Source organism: Amblyomma mixtum, chromosome 3 (assembly GCF_055824585.1).
Source record: "Amblyomma mixtum isolate Tamu chromosome 3, ASM5582458v1, whole genome shotgun sequence".
In the NCBI taxonomy this organism is placed as follows: domain Eukaryota; kingdom Metazoa; phylum Arthropoda; class Arachnida; order Ixodida; family Ixodidae; genus Amblyomma; species Amblyomma mixtum.
Window position 1 is genome coordinate 158,964,875 of NC_143014.1, and position 17,756 is coordinate 158,982,630.

Sequence of the window (17,756 nt, forward strand, 5' to 3'; positions counted from 1 at the left end):
GTTCGAGTGAGGCTTCAAAAAGCGGCAAGTATTCTTTCGTCCTACCTCCCCCTGCAAGGCCTGCTAATTTCAAAAGAAATGTTCGCTTGTTGCGTTTACAAGCAGGAACATGTCTCATTATACTCTGTATAAATGCACAGAAATGCTCAAGGAAAGAAGCCATTGCTATTCTGGAGTAATCATCGACACGTTTTCGCCTTTGCGGAAAGTCGCGGGGAGCGTCAGTGTCATTGATGATCCAGCAGAACAGCGCATTACTCATTAGAATCCTTCGGTACAGCTTCCCTGCAGTACAGAATTATTAGAAAGGGTCTCTGACAAAACCTTGAGAGGACAAAAATCCTTTGTGCCATGGCGCTCTTTGACCACAGATGCTCTTGCGCCATAAAAATCCATCATCATCAGAATTATTACAGAAACCAATATACGAAGGCTACAAAGCGTTCAAGCTCAAGTTCTCCAGACCTGCCTAGGATTGACGTAATGTGTCTTTGAGGCCGCAAGCGTACTAATCGGCCAGCAGGACCCAGTCATTGCCTAACTAACATTTGACACAGTGAAGGCACGTTTTCTAGACATCTCCCGGATTCCCTCCTACATCTTGCCAGTCTTCCTATTACCAGACCGCATACATCGTTTACAAACGCCACTGATGCACATCGCAACCTTCTGCCGTCCCAGCTTACACCTGCCTCTAGACAGTCCTCTCCACTAAGGAGCCTGCACCAATCTCGAGTGCTTCTCTTCATACCCGGCATCAGGAAGCAGGTCCATTTATCGCCTACAGAACTAATAGAAATCACACTTGAATATTTCCATCAGAACCACGCAAACCGACTGCACGTCTGCACTAACTGCTCAGTGCACCAAATCAGTTCTTCAGGCTCCGTGGTCATCCCCTCAAGGACTATGGAAATCAGAGTTAGGACATCTCAACAGACTTCTTTGACGGGTGCAGGACTAACCGCTTTTTGTGTCGCCGTTGAGAATATCAGTCAGCGCAGCCCCCAGCAGTGGTGTTTTTCCAGTGATTCCAAATCAGCCCTCCAAGGCTTGCAAGCTGCTTTTCGCCGAGGAGCCCATGAACAACTGGTCACCGAAATCCGAGAACTACATCACCCGGCCATCAATAAAGGGCACGATATTATCGACCAGCGGCTACCAGGACATAGCGACATCGCAGGCAATCACCACACATACGAGCTCGCGAGAATTGCCCACCTCGGTGGCGATTGCGTGTCGATCTTCATTTCAAGAGCAGACTCAGCGGGCAGGCTTCGCGCACTTGCGCGGGAGATCACACTTGCCTCGCTGCATTCCGGCCAGTTTGCGAATGCAAGTTTAAAATCCCCGAACCCTGACCTGAAGCTCCGGCTTCCACCCGGCCTACCACGACATGGAGCAACTTTGCTGTGTCGCCTGTGGCTTGGTATAGCTTTCAAGGAACACTACGCCTTCGTAATCGGTATGGCTAATATCCATGCGTGTGCCATCTGCGGGTGCGACGAGACTATAGCCCATAATCTTTGCGAATGCCCTGAATTCAGTGCCGAAAGGCAGTCTCTCTGCCATGGTCTGGAGCGTCAAGATCCATGTCCGCTGACGGACATGAAGATTCTAGGCCACTGGCGGCGGCGATCGTCGGCGCTGAAGGCTCCCAAGCCCTGCTCCGCTTTTTGAGACTGCGACGGGCCTACACGATAGGCTGTCACTTCACCTTACGCCCACTGACTTTGCATACTGACTTCATTTTCCTTCTACTCCCTTTTCTCCTTGACCTTTGTATCCTCTCATCCCTTTTCCCCCGTGCGGGGTAGCAAACCGGTTTCTGCTTCTGGTTATAACCTTCCTGGCTTTCCTTCTCCTCGTCGTCCTCCTTCTCCTGAGGTCGTTCATTGTTCTTGAAAAGATTTCATGCGCGTGTATGTGTGATGTGTCCATGTGTAAGGTCTGATCCGTGCATCACTAATCGGGGAAAGAGAGAAAGGTATAAACCAGCCGCGGGGCAGCCGAGTGTGCCGTCATGTGGTGATGCGATATTAAGGCGGAAGCCTTTAATGCCTCATCGTTGTAAGCAGGAGCTGTCGACAGAAAATGTCACGCTTTTCAATTGGTCGAAACGGTCGTGACGTCACAGTGCGCGAATTTCAAACGGAGCCAATTGTACTTTGGCTACTAACCATGCAACCAATTAAAGGGATCGTATAGTGATGCTCCAAGTAAGTTTGACTGAGTTTAGTTAATTGCTTACTTAACCAATTAGTCTAGTTAACCTTTCTAGTCAGACCAGATAAATAAATAAAACCGAGTAAGAAATTGGCCGAGCTTGGGAATCGAACCCCGGTCTCCGGAGTGCGAGTCGAGCACGCTACCACACCGCCATGCCAGCTCGGTGGTTTGTAATGAACAAAGGTGCGTCTAGTGAATACGGTGTCTTCGTTCACTCCCATCTTCCTCCCGTCCCGTTACGGCGAGGTTTAGGTGTCCACCGAGATATGAGAGACAGATACATTTTCTTTCCTCAAAAATCAATTTACCGACGAGCAAGGCGTATGTGTCCGCGTTTCAGATTGCTCCAAATATTCGTGACGTCACCGCGCGCGAATTTTGACGGGTGTCTACCGAAATATGTGAGAAAGTTACTGCGCAGCTTCCTTTCCTGAAATACAATTTTCGACTAGTGTCTACTGAGATATGGAGACAGTTAATGCGTAATTTCCTCTCCTCAAATGCAATTTTCATTTTCTTCATTACGGCCCCTCTTTCTTCTCTCACTCACACTTCCTCCCTTCCTGTACCGTGCGGCTCAGGTGTGCACCGAGATGACAGAGAATTGCAACCCCATTTCCTTTCCTCAAAAAGCGTTGCGTTCAAAGGGCAACGCATAGCGCCGAACGGGTGGTGGCGTTCCTCGGACTCCGTGGGAGCGCTACAACACGCTGCCGCGTTCCACTCCTAAAGGCGAAGCTTAAGCGTCATTAATTGGCAGTAAATTAATGCACCAACAAAATGTGCAGTAAACAATCGCGTAGCAGAACGCAGCACTAGGCTTTCGCCTTTCACCACTTTAGCCGCTAAAGTTCCTCGTAATTTTTACTTCGACGTTAGGTCTTGTCTCTCTGGAGGAAAGTTTCCATCCGTCGCGGAGTCCGCCGATGGGGGCGGCGATCCCGTTCGTCTTAGGAAGTAGAGGAGCCTTAGTTCGTCTGTGGAGAAAGTGGATCCCCCTTCCCGCGCGGCTGCAGGTATACCGGCGGCGGCCGATTAACTGCGGCGGTCCGATAACGCTATTGCGTTCTACATTTAACGACGAAGCGTAGCGTCCTCCAAATTTTTTCATCTGTAGTCCAAAAATGAAAAGGCAAAAGATACGGCAAAAAAAAACTGAGAAAGGGAAGGTTTTAGCTCTTAATACTCACTTCATTTGGAATGGAAACGAACACTGGAATACATGGAGGGCTAATCTATCACTAAACTCCATTCTTTAAAATTTTCGTCGTTTAGTCGCGCGACAGACAGTGCGTCGGTGCCAGCGTGGGAGACATCACGTGGGCCGCGACCATCTTCTCCATGGGGGAGTGCGCGCACGCGCTCTCAGAGCATCCAAGAGTCACGCGCGGGCGCCGCAATCTGCTTCAATTCATGTATTTTTCTCTATAGTGTATACAGTCCCACCTTAGCCCTGTCCTTTCTTTCTATCGCTCCCCTCTTTCTTTCTCTTTCCTTGTGCTCTCCGTGTCCCTTTATTTCCGCTAGCCGGAGCTCAGGTGCTTCACGTTTCGATGGTAGATGCCGCGGATAGCAACATATTTTCCTTCCGTTTTTGTTTTGTTATGAATAAAACAACTAATATGCTACTACATGTTACTGTGTTACTACAAACTACATGTTCAAAGTTAAAAGCAAGAAAGCGTTAAATGATTGCCGCTCCAGCAAAGCCCCCGAGATCGAATATGGCCTTCCGTGTCTCTGGTGATTTGCACTTCACGGAATAATATCAAAGACAGCAAAACAAAAAAGAAAAAAATACACTGAGTATCTTCATACCCTGAAATTCTCGACCAGCGCATTTTTTTCAACTGGAAGTTGTTGATAAACACAATTTTTTCGAATATCTTAAGAGCGCACCATAGCACTCAACGTATCTGCATATCTCCCCCCGGGACGCTTGCTGTTTTCTGCTATTAATTGTCAAAAAAGGTCCCTATTGGTTTTCTATAGGAGCCGTATTTACTCTGTGCGAGCACATGACAAACATTAAAAGCAAGATTCTGCTACAGATCGGAATAATAGACCATTCTTCTCAGTGTATTCTTAACAGTGTCATACAGCATCCCACAGCTGCCTCAGAATTAAAAGTGGTGCCCAAGAAAGCGGGACTTGTAAAGCCGCATAATTTCTGTGACGAGCGGGCCACCGTTGACGCTGGTCTCATGCCTTCGGGAGGATAACGGTTTCTCAGAGGCGATAAAGCATTACTGCTTACAGTAACCCTTCGAGGAGTGCTCAGTTTTTAATTCAAACCAATATCAATTAAGACCGCCCCTTTGCTCTTCTTACAAGCGATTTACCATACCGGCAGTAACAAAGGATGTTTGACTCATCAGTGGTTTGCAAATACTCGCTTTTTATCAGGCTTCCTTTCCAAAAGACGAAAGCATGGGCAGTTAAGTAACTTGTAGACATCGGAACCCACCTCCTCAAGTATGTTTTTCCTGCAAATTTAACTCAATCGTGAATCTATCTTGAAATAAAGACTATACCAATAAGATTGATTAGACAACCCAGGAATTCCAAATCCCTTCGTCATCATTCAGCCCCGTGCGGTCGCACGCTTATACCTGCAAGGAAAGAAACGTCTTACCTGTGCGAATAAAGCCGTCTTCCCAGGCGCGAGCAGTCTCTTCCGGTTTGCCGAAATAACCCTTGAATGTGCTAGGGCCTCTCACACAGATTTCTCCCTTTTCTAGCGGTCCAAGGGTTTTCCGGGTGTCAAGATCCACCACCTTACAAAGCGGAACAAACGGAAACATTCAAAAGTATTCCGGTTGACTCACTTTAGTATTATCATGCTCACGCACAAACGTGGTTCGCAACCGATGAAGAATTATGGTTATGCTTACTCTTCAGTTTGCACCTATAATACTGGCCTAAAAGAGTGAAGGGCAAAGAGAGGCTCAATGTACTACACGTCATTGAAAATACATCTGCCTACTTCTAACGACCGTGAAGATGACGCATTAAGCCGTCGCAATTCTGTGACTGTATAGGGGCAGCAATACACTTCTGATCGCTTCATCCTCACATCTGCTTCTTATGAAAACATGGCTCTCTGTTTTACAGTGAAAGCTGAATTTTGTACGTTATGGGGGGTTTTTCCGTTACGCAGTCACACGCGTGTCGGTCAGCACTGATTTGCACGCTGCACGCTAGGGGTGCTGATGTAGTACGGCTTGTCAGCGTTGGCACTGGATGTCGCTGCGGGTGATGGCATAGATCGCAAGGGCGCGCGCGCAGGCACTGCAGGGTCGGATAGCGAGGAAGAGGAGATATGGCTCCTGCCGTACTACCGCCGCGAAATGGTGATTCGGCGAAAGGAACACACTTCCTCCGTGTGAAGACAGAAGCAATACTCGCACCATGGAGGAAAGAAAGAATTGAATAGAGGCCGTTAAGTCAAATTTTTACGTGACAGCGTCATATAATTTTTACGCGACAGCCTCATATAAATACGCAGCAGACGATTACTCACGTTACTAGCGTCGCCTCTATCTTCTATGCAGCAGATACATCGTTGTATCCCCTTACCATTGAGTAGAGAGTCAGACACGCTATCGCTAGGCCACGCAGGCACGCTCGTGCGGCTTGGTTAAAGCGGGGCTCTACATGCATGTCGAGAAGTCTTTCATATAATGATTGTGACTGCGAAAGAGGGAACAGTGTCTGCGTGGGTAAGAGGAACCGCTGTCGCGTCACACCCTTAAAGGTGGAGCTTTAGTGTCTCCTACTTTTCTGAAGACGGAAGTGCGGGTTCTCCACGATAATTGGCTCTAGTGTCCGTATATATGCTTTCGCAGGGAGCAGAGTTGAGCGGCTGTTTTCCCCGTGCACTCGTAACACTATTCGCGAAGCGGCGATCACATGATCCCACTGACGTCAAATGGTGCGATTCCTTTCGGCTCATATACTGAACGTATGAGCCGTAGGGGGCCGACTGCTCCTATCTTGAGCGCAGTCTGGTTTGTTGTTCGACTGGAGGGGCTTGTTCGCATGCATTAGCATGCGCATATTTTTCTGAAGCGGCTTTCCCGCACAGCTTGAAACATAACTGCGTATCTTCGTGCTACTTTCCTCCCTGTGGGAGACGACGCCACTTCGCCTAACGTTGCTACTGGCTGCTCAATCGGCCAGAAACTCCCAGTGTTCCTTGCAAAAACAAAGGATTTCCGGCACACTTTTTGTAATGCAGATCTGATTGCGAAGGCCCCTCCTAAACTTTCCTTCCCTACCAACATGCGCCATTCATGATGCATGGTGTACGCTACGTCACGCCTTTCAAAGACAAAGCGCGAATTACCCGGACAGGCCACGGCGAGGAGTTGAATCACTGCTGCATTCACTGAAATGGATATGAGGACGTTATCGTGGGAACGTCCTGGGTATAGCGGACTGAGCGCTCTTCAGAGGTCAATGGCGACACTGACTTTGGCGGCTGCTGAGTTTAGCGATTTATGCGGGATAACGTAAACAGGGCAAATTTTTTTCTTGTTTACGGTATATATCACTGGCGCCCGCTACAAGCGCAGTGGGAAATGGCGGTACACCCGGTGTGCTTGTGGGAAAGTTCCGACCAGAAAGCCTTTACCCTTTCCCGGATGATAACTTTCGTGCCATTTTTGCTACTCGATCAGCAACGAAGTGACGAAAACGTGACGAAAAACAGCACGTGGTCTTGACGTGGAAGCAGCAGCAGCGGTAACCAGGACAGGTGAAGGTGGGAGACAAGCCTGCCAAGCAGAGGAGAGCATCGCTACTGAAGAGTCGGATGGTTTTTGAGGACTTGGCTAGCCGCATGCACACGTTTCTCGAGCTTTTGTCTGACTGATTTCCACAACGGCGCCTTGTCTCTCATCTCATGCTGACGCGTACGCTCTCCTGATCTGGCCAGTTTCTAGACTGGACGTAGACAGTCGAGCGCCGGCGGAAAAACTACAAAAGCACCCCGCAGCTACACGTGCATTCGAATCAGTTGCACAACTGATATCATTTCGCACGGTGTCTCACGGGGTGCCCCAGAGGTCTGTAGCGAACCCGCCTGGGAGATCCCTTAGTGGAGGGCTCTCAAAATGTCTGCAAGAGCAGCACTGCGCAGTTTTTGCAGCGATATAGTTACAAAAAATGAAAGGCAAGCTCTGAACTCACTTGCACGGCGCACTCACCTTCATTTCTGTGAACGCCACAGGCTGCCCGACTCTCTTGAAATAATCATGTCGAGGAGTGGAAAATGTGACAGCTCCAGTCAACTCTGTCATGCCATAACCTGCAGAAGAAAAATCAGTCATTGACATGTACAAGCCGAGATAATCCCAAGCATGGCTTGATATCATAAAGCTTGATCTGGCTGGCAAAGGCATAGCAGGAGGAACGGGGTAACCGAGATTCGGCGGGCCGCCACCATGTGTCAAAATCTGATCGACGGTTTTGTTAGGGCGCAGTTTTCTCTTCGCTTGTCTTCCTTCATGAGGACACTAAGGTGAAGTGATTTGTTTACTGCTAGCCGAGAACGAGAAAAAAGCGGCTCTCTTACGGGGTCAATATTAAATGGACACATTATTAGGATTCCCGTTGGCTTCACACTTACAACAGAAGGGGAGTGAGGAAAGCGATAGTGGGCTCATGTGGAGGCAATAGGTTGAATATTCGTCTGAAAGAATAAATATCGTTTGAGAGGCGAACTATAGGCGTGTTAACTATAGCAACGGGTATGCCAAGCTGGTGTTCACTCTTGGGCTTTTACTATTCCGGGACTCCAACATACTTTTTTGTTTTGAAGCCGAACAATTCATTTACTTTTTAGTTCGGTGAAGAGTACCATTTCTTTCGTGTTTTTCGTTGAAGTCATCAATGCCGGAATTCAGCGTAATATAACCTTGTACAGTCGTCCACCCACCTGTCTAGAGCGCTCGTACTCCGTGCCGTCTGCGCTGGAAGGATGGATGGATGGCAGATAGGAGCGTCCCCTTTGAAACGGGGTGGTGGCAGTTGCCACCATGTTCGGCTTTTTTTTTTCTCCACAGCGCGCAGAGCGACGTCCAGTGGCGGCGCCTGGCTCGAGATGACGCATCTCTGAGTATGGTCTGCGCATCAGACATGCTCTACCTCGAACCAGGCGCTGCCGCTAGAGGTCGCTTTGCGGGCTGTGGGGCGCAGACAGCACGGAGTTCGAGTGTTCTAGACAGGTCTTTGGACGGCTGTACTTGTATCCTTCCGCACCGCTGCATTAGTGCAGCTCCGAACAATGCAGAGTAGTACGTTATCACGGTCATGTTGCAAGGAATATTCAGGTGATTCCTGAATCTGCATCGCGGCCAGGTAACTAAGCAAAATTGGCCAAAAATTTAACTACAAGCCGGAGGCAGCGAAGCGCACGTTTAGTAGCAAAATTAAACGTGAACGAATTGTTCTAGGTCGCAGCGCACGAAAGGTGTACTTAAAGGGTCAGTCTACTGAATTTTATCGACCATATTTTCTTTGCGGCAACCGATAGCTCTTTACTCAAATTACCGTTTAGCCAGCTGTGGTGCCAAGGAGTGCGGTAGAACATTTTAAAATAGAATTTATTAATGTGGGAACACATCTGTATGAGATGGTAGTCTTATCTGGCAACCATCTGGATTTCCGCCGCGCGGCGACAAACATGGCGGCGCCCGTCGAAGCCGGACCTTTCGCTTCGGACTGAATTCTCGTTGTTGCTGCCTTTTTCAGTGCGTTCACTGGCCATAAATGGGGCGCCTGTCTTTCGCTTCGTCTCATCTCGCCTATAAGAAAACATATAAGAGATAAATTTGCTTTATTTTAATAATTAGAGTGACGATTCTGCCGCTGCTAGGCTTAAGTGGAGAGTCGGTTTGTTTACAGCAATGGTTCCCGTCCTGACGACCAGATGGCGCCACTATAGGCTGAGTTTATTTTTGCGTCTCTGCTAGCATACGCTGAAGTAAAAGTGGGAATGTGCCTGCGTTTTGCGTACGTGTAACTATAAATATTCATGTGATTTACAGAAAAAGCGAGCGGTACGCCTTCTACAGTTTACTAGAATAAAACGTACGTTTCTCTGACATTGGGGCATTCAAATGGTACGTAGTATATTCACTTATGCTTCTACAAAAAAAGACTACCACTTTCTTGAACAAAATGAACGTTTGGGGTCGCCACCATGCTTTTTTACGCGACTTTTAACGCCGAAATAAAATATAAATTCCTGCCTAAACCGGGCGCAGACCCCTCGCTATTGATGTTATAGGGCGCCAACTACCAGAATATGCCATTATTTATACACTCATCTCGGTGAGTAGACTGACCCTTTAAGGCGATGCCGACAGACCCTTGCCGAAATCCATCATGTAGATTCCCCGACTCATTTAGTAGTAAGCAAGGTCGGAACCGTGTACCTCACCGCTAGGTGAGAGAACTTTAGCTCTTCCACACTGTTGTCTGCCCGTTAGTTTTGGGTGAGAATCCTTAAATTTGCTCTTTCTTAAATTTGAAGACAATATGCCGACAAAGTACGATACACGGCTTTGGTAGTGCAGAATGCTTAAGGGCACCTTTTTTTTTTCATTACTATACAAAAGCTCATGAGGTTTGCTTTTGTAAACGTGGCCACAAAGCCAGCATTGATAAGACGAAGGGCTGATTCGAAAGTGAATAACTGCGGTTCTCGCCGTCTCGTCCTAGAAATCAAATAAGCGGAAGTGTAATTTTTCGCATCCAGTTTTTTTTCTTGAGTTCGATTTAGTATAGTTCTCACGTGAATTTCACTTCGGCAGGAGCAGCAGGAACAAAAAGCAGGGGCATGCGTGACATGTAAAATCAATGTCTTTAGCGCCGTGAAATTTTGTTATGCAGTGAGGTCACGGCGAAGAGTTGAACCGCTCCTGGTCACCTTGTCTCCTCCCTGTCTTGACCAAAAGTGTCTGTCTATATTTCAGCACCACCTGCGCCTGCAGGAAGTCTGCCCTACCGTGGTCTCTTTTTTGTATTGTTTTTGCTCTTTTGTTTACTCCAAACAGCGATATTTTCCGAACAATGAACTTCATGCTTTATGCTCAAGTACCGATACTCTTCGCGCCATTAGTGGCCTATCAGTGCGTGCCTTACCTAAAACTTATATTTTCGAGATGGCGCAACCGTCTGCCACGCGTTTAGTTTGCCGCTTGCTTTTTCAGCACGCCGAAGTTAAACCAAGAAATTTCGGAGCCTACCTTGTATAATACCCTTCAGCCGGAGCTTCTTGGCTACGCTTCGCAGTACTGGGCTGGCTGTAGTAGTGCCGCCAACTATTACTTTTGTAAGGGTGCTTGTATCTGTCTGACCAGGCAGAGGGTACGCACTGAACTTGTGGACGAACATTGCGTACAGCACCATTGTTGTCGCCTGTGTGAAAAAAAGAAAAAAGCTGAAAACACGCGATTTCCTTTTTTAACCATGTTGAGTAGTGCGGCTTTTTTTGCTTCTTCGGCTTCTTGTCGTATTTATTTATTTATTTATTTATTTATTATTTATTTATTATTTATTTATTTATTCGTTTATTTATTACACTCTGTCAACCCCGCACGGGATCAACATCATAACCATGAGCTCATTAAAAAAGTGCAATGACCTACAGATATGACTATTATCAATGATACAAAGTGCACAATATTACATTGCACAAAGTTATACAGGGTGTCCCAGCTAACTTCGACCAAGATTTAAAAAAAAAACTAAGCGTTGTTCAGAACTGAAAGCGCGTGGATGTTGTCAGGGTTTATCTAAAGTTACAGTACGATTTTTTTCGGTCCTATTTGAATAATTGTCGAGATAAATAAATTAGCTTTTTAAATATAGCTTGAAACGTTCAGGCGCCAATAGAAAAGTTGTGGAGCTCCACAAATATTGTCCAACCCAGGTACTTCGAACGAGATAGACTTAGTGTGGCCGTTTTTATTCGGGCAAAACGGAAGCCCGCGGAGTTTAAAAATTACCACGTGACAGCGCGCGCCGTGCGCCCGGATGCGCCACGATTGCAGGGCTCTCATCCGTGCTTTGTAAAAAACATCACTCGCTTCGCGCCTTTCGTGCTGCCCAAGACCCGGCTTCGCGTTATGCTTGGTTCCAAGATAAGCGCCACTGGGTTCGGGCGGCAATGGAAAGCGCTGTTCCTGTTTTTGAGCGTAACTCACAGGACGTTATGAGGCTTGTTATATGCGTATTTGCTTGTTGGGATCTTGCTCCCAAATTCTAACTCATGAGATTGTCATCGTTCCTCCGCATGCATTCTGCTAACGTGACAGCGCAATTATCGCCGCAGAAACGGGAGCCGCGCTTTCTTTCAACTGCCGCCCGTGACCACTGGCGCTTATCTTCGAACCAAGCTCAACGCGAAGCTCTGTTTTGGGCAGCCCGAAAGGCGCGAAGCGAGTGACGCTTTTTACAAAGCACTGATGAGAGCGCTGTAATCGCGGCGCATTCGGGCGCACGGAGCGCGCTGTCACGTGGTATTTTTTAAACTCCGCGGGATTTCGTTTCTCCCGAATAAAAACGTCCACCCTAAGTCTATCTCGTTGGAAGTGCCTGGGTTGGACGATATTTGTGGAGCTCCACAACTTTCCTATTGACGCCTGAACGTTTCAAGCTATATTTAAAAAGTTAATTTATTTATCTCGACTAATTATTCAAATAGGACTAGTGAAAAAAATGGTAGCGTAACTTTAGATAAACCCTGACAACATCCACGCGATTTCAGTTCTGAAGAACGCTGTTTTTTTTATAACTCTTGGTCCAAGTTAGCTGGGACGCCCTGTATATCATCAATATATAGAAGTTGACTAGAATGATGAGCATGTCACAAGAGTTTGGCTGGACAAATGATATCGCGAAATGCACAGCCATGGTAAGAAGAAATTCACAAAGACAAAATAACAGAAATGCTACTTATGTGTAGGTAGTTAGTTTTCAACAAGCGCGATAAAGGCATTTATTGACACTCTATTAAGAGCGCATATATGTTCAAGTTGTTCTCCTCGCTTACAGTCAGCTGAAAAAAACGAATACCTGAAAGTGTCAATATGGGATGGACACTCCTATGATGTGTGTGTGAGGTTATAACGTGTTTTCTTCCTTTGAGATTCTGATGTCTACCTTGAAGAATGCAGTTTTAATTGATTTTGACTGAGTTGGTACATGGTTCTAAGTGTGCTAGTTTGACTCTGTTTTGAAGGATTACTAGCCCTGCGCGTTTGAGTAATTGTTTCGGTCCGTTGGTTGACCTGTGTTTGCTAGATACATCTGAGCGCCTTTCTCTACGCTCCTTCAAGTTTTTTTTTTTTTCAATCAGCTTTCTGCGCAGCATCCTCCATCTGCGTTGCTCGTACGGCGCTCGGAGGCACGAAGTAGCGCGCATTACTCTAGCGTAGGGTAAACGGAGGTAGACGATAAAAAAAAGAAAGCGTCGCAGGTGCATGCCGAGGCATCAAGTTCTACCGAGCAGCACTTAAAGCGGCCCTTGGAGTTCCTCTGCTGCTACACATTTGGAAATCCAGGAACCTTAAAAACGAAACCACGCAGGCAAGCAAAGCGCATAGCCGCGAAGCACCAAAATATGCTGAAACTCAGCTGGCCGTCCATGACGCCGCCAAGTATAGGTTTTCTTTGCGATAGAAGTTTTTATCACTTGATAGCAACCCCGCTGCTCTCTGCGCATGCCCAGCGTTGCTATAGCACAGATACGCGCCTTGGCGCGTCGTCTGCTTCGCACGGCGCCGGCGTGGCTGCAAAGCCGTTCGCGGTGCAAGCATGCGCTGTAAGTCCAAGCATTTACGTCAAATTTTCGGGCGGCGATGCGGCTTTAGCGTTGCAAGCTTCCTACGTTAACAGCCCTGCGCCTCGCTATGGCGGGCGTCGGGTCAACGGCAGCTGAAGAATAAATTCTTAGGTCTATGGGGCTTTAACGTCCCTGAGCGACTCAGGCTATGAGGAACGCCGTAGTGAAGAGCTTTGGCAATTTCGACCACCTGGTGTTCTTTACTGTGCACTGATATCAAATAGTACACGGGCCTGTAGAATTTCGCCTCCATCGAAATTAGACCGCCGCGGCCAGGATCGAACCCGCGTCGTTCGTGGTCCTGGAATTGGACCTCGCCGCCATCAACGTAACTTTCCAAACTGAGCAAGGTTGTTCCTTCCGTATTATCACGGCTGCATGTCTCTTGACATGGTGCTAGCGTCGTCGAGTCAGCTTCTAAAGCACACCCAAAAACAAGGATAGGCGTGCACCGCGAACGGCTTTGAAGGTATGAGGTGACTGTGAAGTAAAGATGCTATCGCAATGAAAAGAAATGCCAACACGGACCGAGTGGCTTGCACCACAATCGGCGCTCCCGCAAAGCGATATTTTAAGGTTCCGAGACTGTGCGTCTCGGAGAACACTGATTCAGTATCCGCATGCAGTCAGCGCCCGGTCCCTGCACCATCGCCGGCAACGAGGGGATCGAAGATCTCGCCATCACCGCGCATCAGCATCCTCTTAGCGACGTTCCGCTAGCCCTGGAGGTCGTCCCTGCGGTGATCTAGGTGACCTCCGTAAACACCCGGAGCTGTACGCGTCGCTCAAAAGCGCATCTTCGTCGTAGGCACGTGCTCATTGTCCCATCTCCAGCGCGAGAGTCCTTGTAATGCGCGTCGGCTGCGTATGTCCCTGGAAAAGACGGGTGCGCCACGGACTTTCCCTCGGCGACGCGTTCAGTGAGTGCGGTGGAGTGTAGGCATTGGAGCACCTGCTCCTGCTCTGTACTCCTTTTACAGAGCCGCGTCGCGAGATGCTCGCGGCGTACAGGACATGATCCCGGACTGCTCCAAGGCGCCCCTGTGGCCTAGCGAATAGGAGTTGCTTAGTGAATAGGAATGTTTAGACAAACGTTCCCAAGAAGGGACATCACGTAACACTGTTGGGCATGATTCGAAAATGTGTTCCTTTGCAGAGTTGGCGCAATAACAGAGGTGGTGCTGTGCGCGCTGCACCCGCTAAACCGGCTGGCTGATTCTCAGCTACGGAGGAAGGAAGAATGGGTTTTCCTTTCTCTACGACCTCTGCGAACGCCACGCGTTTGTGACGTTTAGAGAGCACCACGACTGCAAAGCGTGCCTTACTCAAAGCGCTCAAGTGGCAGGTTCTTTCCGCTATGCCGCACTACGGCAATTCACGCGCTTAAAAGCGTCGCACTCGGAATGCACTCTGGAGTGGGACGAACCGGGACCGTCTTTCACAGTGTCCCGGGTGTAAAAATTCAAGTTACAGTATGAGCAAAACAAGGGCATTTGCCTGCGTCGAGAGAATAGTGTGCCAGAACTCCACATATGCCACGTTTCTGACCCTGTCAAGCACATCTCAGAACTCGAAATAAAAATATCCACGGGAAACACTCTCAAACTGGCGACTTCGAAGATGATTGCTCAACAGGCGGGCAGTGGATTCTACGGCCACATGGAACACGTCGGGCTGTTTTGCCGACCGCGTTCTGTGGCATAGCGAACACCAGTTAATGGTTTGTTCACCTGCGCATTTCCGCCTTAACATCGCTATTGCTACAGCTGGCGCAAGGCTTCTTTCATTTCTTCACCTCTTTTGCTTTTTCATTCGTCTCTCATTTCAGTGGATATTAAATTCATCATTTATTTTCCCTTAAGGACCCTTAGGCGGGGCATTACATAAGGGGGGGGGGGGGGGGGGGAACGAAATCACAAACAATAGGAACATTTGGAATATAACAGTGAAAAAGACAAAATAATTGTTATAAGAGCAGGTACACTGTAGCCATCATCCTCCTTATCAAATTATTAACATTCTTTCGTTTCCCGTCTCACTGAGGCAGGGCTTCACTTCGTACTGAACTATGCAGATGCGCTCTTAATTTCTGTGCTTAATTTACGGCCAACACTGTTATCCTGCCGCTGCTTTGGAAAATCGCAACTGAAAATATAAGAGTGTGGAGACGAATCGCGGGCACCAGTCATCGTCAGGTCTCCACAAATATATTGGGCTGGACGCGCTCGGCCAGGCTGGGATGGAACAGCGCTGCGCCGGCCTTGCAGTTAAGCTGCCGTGAAAATCCAGTCTGCGCGTGCTTGGCAGGCGTACTGGGACAGTCGTCGTCTTCGGCTGCCGGACCACGATGGCACGCTACAAGAGTGTTGTGCCCACGCAAACATTCTATACACAGTCCACAGACTGTCTGTCGACAGCCTATGCACTTCATCGCGAAATGTTTGTAAGGATGTTATTACTGGCACTAATTTATGGCTAATTTCGCTGCCTCGAAGGGTCCTGTGAAAGTTTGAACATTACTTGCCTTGTACTTTTCGATCGCTGGCAGAACTACATCAAAGTCCGAGGTACGAACATGGACGACCTTACAACCATGGCCGAGGTAGCACCAAGTGAGGCTGAAGGAACCAACATACATAATCGATGAAAAGATAAGTAAGCTGTCGCCTTTCTCAAACACCGAGGCGTCCAGGCACCTGCATGAATAAGAACGAGAGAGGAGGTCAGAATTTTGCGGTTGTGTTCATTGCCAGACCAAGGACGTGTACAGTGGAGGGAACAACAAGGAATTCTTGAAGAAAAACACAGCGCACTCCTAAGACACGGACAAAGAAAGGCAAGACGAAATGCACAAAGAAAGGCACATTCTAAAGCTAGGTGAAGATTGTGTTAGCACACCCTCGATAGCGCTAACGAAACGTGAGTTAGATTATTTGAGCCAGGCATAGAGCAATTTTAATGTGTAGGATTCCGAAATTCGTCTTTTAGCCTTTTTACCTTTTGGACAAGGTTGTTTTCTGTCTTCTGCTTTTAATGTCCCTTTTGGTTCTTTTATCGGTTTTAAAAATTTTTTAATGGTCTTTTTGGCCTTTTAGTGCATTTTGTTCAATTGTCATCGCCTAGTGTTTTTTGTCTCTTGTACTGCCTGCTTGCGTCATCCTTTTAAGCGTCATCCTTTTAAGCGTGATCCGTTTAATCGCCCCTCCACTTGTCTCTTTATTTTGTCTAGTTTTCATTTTTTGTTGCCTCCAAGGGTCACCCTTGCCCTCATGTTATTTTCAATTGCAGTTTGTTATCTTTCGGTCGCGTGCAAACACAGCAGATGTTACAAAAGCAGAGCTGTATCGTCTTGCCTTTCTTTGTCCGTGTCTTAGGAGTGCGCTGTGTTTTTCCTCAAGATGAACTACCAACTAGCCCGCTCTTCCACCCTTGCAAACAAGGAATTCATTTCCAACAAGTAATCGCTGCATTCTACAGACTCATGGGTGTACCTGAGTGCATTTAACTCACGCTTTTAATTATCATCGGTTGCTTAGAGATCTCTGAAGTGATGCTAACAGAATCAGATATTTACGTTATCATTGCTTGGGGCGATGCTCCATTGTGCAGTAATCGAACAGAACAGACAGGAAGCGATGACATCTGCCGATTTCTTTACATCCGAGGCATAGTAGCAACTACGGTGTAAGAATAAGCTTATTTCACCGTGGACGAAACTGACTTAGATCGGTAGGTTTTGCGCTATCGCTGCAGGTTTAAAGGGATGCTGAAAGGTTTCCCAGAAAAATTGAGCGGAGAGATGCACTTTACAGTTTTCCACCCTCGGAATTCGAATTTATCGTCGAAATTAGGCAAAGCAAAACGCAAACCTATTTTATTTTGGTGAGAAGTGCAGCAGCAGCCTCGGGCGAGCACGCGCGCCTCGTTGCTGCCTGTGATTGGTTGGGCGCCTCGTGACGTCAACAATGGCGCTGGCTCGGTCGGCTCGGCCGCCGCCGCTGCACATGAACCGCGGCGCTCGGCGGTCCGAGGTTGTTATTTTGCTTATACGACGATGGAACACATCGAAGATTACCCGGAGTATCTTGGCGTCATCCCCTACATGTTAGAACCGATTGCAAAGAGCAAGCCTTTCCACGAAAGAAACGATGCTGGCGCAAGATGTGATTTTGACTCGAACGAAAGCGAAGTGTCAGCATCTTCACGTGTTGGAAATGACTTTAGTAAGTATACTTTTCTTGACAAACTACATTCAGAGATACAATGGATGAATTTTGAGGCGAGCAAATGTGGTAAAGCACTGGCCGACGTAATTTTCCTTATACAATGTAAGCGGGATGCGATCGTAGGCATTTTTGTCTTGCCGCTTGTCAGTGCTGGCCCAAAACTGCTTGTAATCCACAAAGATCATTGGCATGCGCAAGAAGTCCACACAGCACTGCGTCAATGAGCAATGTTCAAATACGTTAATCGACACGTATAACTTTTATCCTCTGCAAATTTATTGCCATAGTGATGTTCGAAATGTACGACAGTTTCATTTGTTCTTAACGTTGTTTTCCCATTTACCACTTCTGTTGCCCCTGGCTGCTCTTTTTTTTTCTCATGTTCGTGTTTCGTTGTTTTTTTCTGTCTATTTTTGTGTCTGATGTTATTTTAACCCCGTTTTGTA

General features: G+C 47.6%; 1 protein-coding gene across 1 annotated transcript in view; it reads right to left on the reverse strand.

The window, feature by feature from the left end:
- The window catches only part of LOC149352501 (luciferin 4-monooxygenase-like), a 67,249-nt gene that overhangs the window by 13,092 nt on the left and 36,401 nt on the right, over window positions 1–17,756 (reverse strand). Inside the window, exons 2-5 of the mRNA XM_089575699.1 lie at window positions 15,609–15,780; window positions 10,485–10,656; window positions 7,440–7,540; window positions 4,865–5,006 (exon numbers count right to left, since the gene is read on the reverse strand). Coding sequence (XP_089431825.1) covers window positions 4,865–5,006; window positions 7,440–7,540; window positions 10,485–10,656; window positions 15,609–15,780 — 587 coding nt within the window. The remainder of the gene's footprint in view (window positions 1–4,864; window positions 5,007–7,439; window positions 7,541–10,484; window positions 10,657–15,608; window positions 15,781–17,756) is intronic.